This window comes from Buceros rhinoceros, unplaced genomic scaffold (genome assembly GCF_000710305.1).
Source record: "Buceros rhinoceros silvestris isolate BGI_N320 unplaced genomic scaffold, ASM71030v1 scaffold13629, whole genome shotgun sequence".
Taxonomy (NCBI): Eukaryota; Metazoa; Chordata; class Aves; order Bucerotiformes; family Bucerotidae; genus Buceros; species Buceros rhinoceros.
Window position 1 is genome coordinate 31,894 of NW_010429866.1, and position 6,475 is coordinate 38,368.

The 6,475-nt window shown below is 46.9% G+C and overlaps 1 protein-coding gene across 1 annotated transcript in view; it reads left to right on the forward strand.

The window, feature by feature from the left end:
- ELL (elongation factor RNA polymerase II) overlaps positions 1–6,475 on the forward strand; it is a gene marked incomplete at its 5' end in the record, with an annotated part of 25,814 nt that overhangs the window by 8,054 nt on the left and 11,285 nt on the right. The window contains 2 exons of the mRNA XM_010142827.1: positions 601–854; positions 3,445–3,569. Of these exons, the coding sequence (XP_010141129.1) occupies positions 601–854; positions 3,445–3,569 (379 nt within the window). The remainder of the gene's footprint in view (positions 1–600; positions 855–3,444; positions 3,570–6,475) is intronic.

Below are 6,475 nucleotides of genomic sequence, written 5' to 3' on the forward strand. Positions count from 1 at the left end.
TGTTCTGTCGGAACAGACAGCCCGCTAATGAATAGGCTGACGTATCAGCGTTCGACCCCATTCATGTGGCTGTGTTTGGTGGGGGAAGGGAGGTGGACCCAACACCATAAAGTTCCTATTGTTCTAAAAGCAGAAGCATCTGCTGGAGTAGCATTTTCGCTGAGATCAGCAACAGAGAGCCACTCGTTGACCAGTTCTGGTCTTTCCACTCCATATTCTGACTCTTCTCCATAATAATGCAGAATTTTCTTCTCATAGGGGAGGGAAAAATGGTGAGATTAACCATGGGGATGCAGACACTTGGGATAAAGGAAAAGCTGGCAGACAAAGAGAGCTTTATGTAAGCTTGTGGCCAATAATACTCAGGTTTCCAGCGCCTGGTGTTGCTGTTTACTTGTTACAAGCTTGTCATGATTCATAAAACTCATGGGATGCTCGTTCCGGTGGCCTATCAGAGCAGATGGGGCGTGCTGGTTGTGCGTGCCCGTCATTGTCATCTCCCGGCACTTCAGCTGGTGGCATGAACTCCGTGTATGTGTTTACAGACCACTGGCCTTTGCAGGGGGGCCGCTGCAGTTCACTGTTCTCATCTCATTTTAGGCAAAAAGGTTCAGGTACGTAAACCTGCACCAGGAGCTTCCGATGCTGTTCCCTCCAGGAAGCGCCCAACGCCAGTCAACCTTGCCAGTGCAATAAAGAGAGGCAATAGTGCGATTTCCCAGAGACCCTTCAAAGATAGGGTTGTGCACTTGCTGGCACTAAAGCCTTATAAGAAACCTGAACTTATCCTCAGATTGCAGAAGGATGGACTTTCTCAGCAGGACAAGGATTTGCTGGACAACCTTCTGCAACAGGTTTGTACTCTGATGAAGGCAACGCTTAGGTAAAGAGAAATGTCTTCTCAGAGCGGTGGTTCCTTCCGTGTTGGTAAGCTCTGTGTCTCGAGCTGCAGCTCAGCGTTCCTCTAAAGGCCATGCCCAACCAAAGCTCACCGCTTCTCTTTGTCTAACCCTTTTGGTCATGGGGAGAATTACCTAACAGAGGAGATACGAGCTGTTTCTTTTGTCACAACCTGTAAATCTATGTATTTTTATTAATGTGGACATAAAGGAACACCTTCTCTATTGATACATGTGATGCTTCCTGTGCGAGGGTAAAAATATGTCCCTCCCCACTAAGCTTTATGTCACCTTTGGTGTTCAGCCCCACGCCTTTCCTGCTTTGAGGTGCAGCTGGTTGGGGGTGAAGATCATGCAGCTCCTGCAGAGCGTGTTACTCGTTCATCAAGCGTGAAGGCTGCCTCCGAGCTGAATCAGTTCCTACACTTTGAGTCACGTCGAAGGTGCCATTTTAGGAATTGCAGTAAATACCTCTATTGCTCTCGCAGTGCAAAAACATATCACGGGTATTTATGTAAGTGCTGCAGCTGCCCTCTGCTGTATTGGATTTTTTTTTAATTGTTTTTACTCCTTTCCAAAGCTGAAAAGGAGGAGACAGCAAGGAGTTAGTTTGCCCAAGGGCACAGGGCAGGTCATAGTGAAACAGAGCTATTGCTGGCACAGCTTACTCCTTCCCTACAGATTTTAATCCTGTAGCTCTTAATTTTCCAGCAGTGCTAGAATTCTTCCGAGCACCCTTCTGAACGCTATAAATAGCTTTATCACTAGAAATACCGTTTCCGATAAGCACCTTTTATTGATGCTTCCACAAACCCCTGGCAGCGAGGGGTGGGTTCGGCAGTGCCCACAGTGCCAGCCTGCTTGGGCTGAACGCTGATTATTTGGCTGTAATTTGCTCGTAAAACTTAATCTCCTTTCAGCACGACCAGGGCTCCCATCTACAAGCAGACACAGATAAGCTAAAAATTACAGGCTGCGTTAAAGCTGCATGTCTAAATACGTCGAGGTGTGGGTTTCATTGTGCTCTTGCTGCATCTCTCGCAGGACTCTGTGTTCCTGCTGGCCTTTTTGCCTCATTTTGCAAGGTTTCTATTTTTGGGAGGCCTGGGGTGGAGCTTGCGGAGTCCCACTCCAGCAAAACAAGGAGGTAGCAGCTCTCAGCCTCCGTGCAGAGAAAATCGGAGCTGTTGTTCTTCAGCCTTGCCGAGTAGCGGGGCTCCCGCTGCAGAAAGCCGCAGGAACCGGGGAGGTTCTTGGCGAGTTTTTGAAAAAGGAACCTGGCTTTGCTTTTGTCTCTTGGGCATGTTTACTGGGGTATCTAAATGTAAAACAGAGCTCAAATTCTTCTTGTGTTTTGGCTCAGGATTTTGGAAGGCTGACAGAACTGAAAGGAAAAACAAAGTGTTCGTCATGTAAACTGATAACTCTGCTTTCTATTTTTTGCTTATCAGGCGAGCTTTGCTGTATCAGTTCTGCAGCTTTCTGCTTCTAAACCTACAGGTTTTTTTTAATATCAGGTCACAGGCTCCCTACAGCAAAAGCAGAGGAATTAAGTTAATTCCAGACTTTGCACTCCTTCACTTGCTTTTCTGAGGTTATCTCCCTGCTGCGGGTAATAACACTTCCTAAGCCCAGCCGTCTCCTGAATGGAGCGAGCAGCAGAGAACTCTAATCCTTACCCAGATGACATGATCTCTGCTGACGGAATAAAAGCATCTTCCTCTTTCAGTGTACGAGTCGTCAAGCCGAGCGGCTGAAGCCGGGAGTCCGGGCTTTGTCAGCTGGCCAGCCTGGCGGAGGGCACAGCCTTCGGCACCTCGGCCTCCGTGTCCCTCCTGTAACAACACGTGCAGGCTTTGTTTTCTCGCTAGACTTGCGGTGCTCTACGGTCACTGAGACAGCATCTGTGAAAGCTTAATCGGGGCTCTCTGGGTTGTGCTAATGCTGTTCTTCAAACGCGTAACCAGCAGCAAGAAGTTAAGTTTTCAGTCAAGCTGTGGAAAGGCTGATTAAAGTGGGATAACTCGTACCAAGCTGTTTCCATTCCAACACAATCCTGCTGGTTCCAGCAGTGTTTCCTATCCGTGTAGGCACCACGCAGAGCGTTGTGGGGAAACTACACATGATGGAACTGGAGAAAATGTCAGCGAGCTGCTCGCGCCAGTGTCCTGAGCTGACTGCAGCCCAGCAGCGAGGCGCGGCGCTTTGCTGTAAAACCCCGGGCTGCAAGCTGCTAATCACAGCGTTTGTTCTTGCCCTGAAGTCCCCAGAAAAGTTCTCTGTGAAGTCCTGATGCACCAAAGTGCAGGTGTATCTGCATTGTACCTACCAGCCGTTCTCTTCACTGCCTCTTAAAGTCACTTTCTGTCGCCTTTCTGGCTTGTTAGTGAGAAATTCCCTCGTGGCAGTTGTGAGTAAAAAGTCTCTCCCTGTCCTCTGACACTACTAACTGCTGCTCAATCTGCTAAGATCTTACCTACGTCTCGTTAGAACAAGTGAGAAAACTAAACCCTAACAGGTTTTTTGCAAATTACTTCTGTTTCAGGTGGCAAATTTGAGTGCCAAGGACAGCACCTTCACGCTGAAAGATTGTGTATACAAAGAAGTGCAGAAGGACTGGCCTGGCTACTCGGAAGGAGATCAGCAGTTGCTGAAGAGGATACTTGTTCGGTAACTATTCCATCTTCTCTGTCGTATCTGGAGCTTGAAAATACAGGGCCAAGTCATTTGCTATAAATCAGGGTAACTACGGTAAGTTGAGTCTTTGATTTATTTTAACATAAAGTCCATCTGTCTGTTATCGAGGAGCTGTAGGAGTCCACTGAACGTGACTATCCAAGTGGATGCACTCTACAGATCGTCCTAGGTTGCCTTGAAATCATTATACGAGCAGCTCGGGACAAACTGGGATGGGGCACGAAAGCTGCTGGAGTTGAGAGTTAATAGTGATTTAAAATAGTGGTGATTTAAAATTCTGGGAGATGAGTGGATTTAAGCAAATATACAGCCTAATCCTCCCCGTCTGAGGGGTACCTGGTCTCATGTCCCTTCCCTAAAATAGCCCTTAACAGGGTTAGTTGAGTCGATGGCTTTGTCTCGCTGGCTGCTGAAGGTTTCTGTCCTCCATGGATGTTTTCCCTTACATGAAGCCTCCAAGCCTGGAAGCTTTTGGCTGCTGGGCAGCAAGGAAAGAGGACATATCTCCCAGGTTCCTCAAGGAGGATTCTGCTCAGCTCCTGTTTCCCGCGCTGGGTTTTCAGTACTGACTTGGTACAGATTTTGTCATGCAGACGGTTTTTGATTTGACTTATTTTTGAGACTTATTTTATTGCACTTTTGGTTAAGGTTAAGCAGAGCGTGCTCTGTTTGAACAGTTTCCATGATTTGAAAGCACAGTTGGCTCTGAGATGAGACTTTGTTAAACCAATAGAAACTTAAAAGTGCTTTGGTGTGCTAAAGGAAAATCAAACTCGTTTCAATGGCCTTAAACGTTGAATTATAATTAAATGGAAAAATACAACTGCCATGCAGTCTTTATGGCTTTCAAAAAAAGTTAATTTTTCCCCCTAGAAAGCAATGTTTACTGCTTTTTGTAGAATTGTGGCATTTGGTTATGCCGAGGTCTAAAAATAGACCTTGGAAAGGATGTATTCAACTGTACAAACAAAGCCCCGCTTGGCCAAGGCAGGTAATGAGGCTACAGAATGGAAAAAACATGTAGGGTTGGGGACAGTAGAAAAACACTCACAAAAAGGGCACAGACGTAGGACTTTACGTAGCTGCCTGTGGTGGTTGCCTAGATCCAGCCAATTGTTCAGTGTCCGCTCGGTGTCCAGGTCCGGTTGCCTCTCGCCGCTTCAGCGGCCGCAGTAATTAGCACATCTGCAAATACTCAAACGATATCTGATGGCGCCCGCGTTTGACGTCGTTTTTCCTCGTGGTATTTGTGTTTTCCATCCTTCTTCCACCATTGTAGTGAACTGTTTGTCCACCGTTACAGAACCGAAAGTCGTCGTCTTTCGTTCCCGTTTCTAAATCCGTAATTAACACGTTGGGAGATGTGACAAAGGTTGCTCAACCTAGTCCAGCGACGTCCAAATCGCCACTTTCACTGTGGTGTTTATGGAATATCACTGTTCCCCTTCCTGTTTTCATAGTCCCTGAGTATTCTCTTGAGTTGATCTATGGCTGTTGAGATTGTTCTAAATAAAATTAAACAAAGCAGCAGTGGAAGCCAGGACGGCGGTGACACTGCAGACATCTGAACACTGCTGTGCTACTGCCCAAGGTTCAGGCTTAGGTTGAAAGAAAACCTTGTCAAAGTCACGGGCTCTGTCTCTGAAATCTTCCCAGTGTCTGAAAAATACGGGAGTGCCTCAAAGCTGGTTGTAGCCTCTTGTGAAAGAGTCGAGACGTTGGTTGTTCAGGTGGTACGGCTAAATGGTGACAAAGTGACTGCAGAGCTGCTTTATTAAAACCTTTAACCCTGCATTTTTTTTCAGCTTGACAGCTGCAGCCTGATGCCACAGTAGTTTTTCCTGGGTGAGGAATATACAGACGATCTGGCTGGTGTCAGAGTAGGACAAAGCTGGTGTGCGGTGAAACCACGCCGAGATCCAGAGAGCCCCTTGGGCGGTGGGGAGCGGATTAACGTCAGTTAACGCACTGGGGTGACTAAAATGACTTGCATTGTACTTTCTTTGCTGCCAGAAGTTCCTGTTGTTTGTCCAACACTGCAAATACAGACCAGAGCAGTGTGATTTTGCGTGATGCAGCTTAAAGGTATTATTATGGAGCCCTAAATGTAAATCCTGCTGGACCAATAACCCCATAACAGTTCCTGTTATAATCCCGCTCTCCTTCCTGTTTTCATAGTCCCTGAGTATTCTCTTGAGTTGATCTATGGCTGTTGAGATTGTTCTAAATAAAATTAAACAAAGCAGCAGTGGAAGCCAGGACGGCGGTGACACTGCAGACATCTGAACACTGCTGTGCTACTGCCCAAGGTTCAGGCTTAGGTTGAAAGAAAACCTTGTCAAAGTCACGGGCTCTGTCTCTGAAATCTTCCCAGTGTCTGAAAAATACGGGAGTGCCTCAAAGCTGGTTGTAGCCTCTTGTGAAAGAGTCGAGACGTTGGTTGTTCAGGTGGTACGGCTAAATGGTGACAAAGTGACTGCAGAGCTGCTTTATTAAAACCTTTAACCCTGCATTTTTTTTCAGCTTGACAGCTGCAGCCTGATGCCACAGTAGTTTTTCCTGGGTGAGGAATATACAGACGATCTGGCTGGTGTCAGAGTAGGACAAAGCTGGTGTGCGGTGAAACCACGCCGAGATCCAGAGAGCCCCTTGGGCGGTGGGGAGCGGATTAACGTCAGTTAACGCACTGGGGTGACTAAAATGACTTGCATTGTACTTTCTTTGCTGCCAGAAGTTCCTGTTGTTTGTCCAACACTGCAAATACAGACCAGAGCAGTGTGATTTTGCGTGATGCAGCTTAAAGGTATTATTATGGAGCCCTAAATGTAAATCCTGCTGGACCAATAACCCCATAACAGTTCCTGTTATAATCCCGCTCT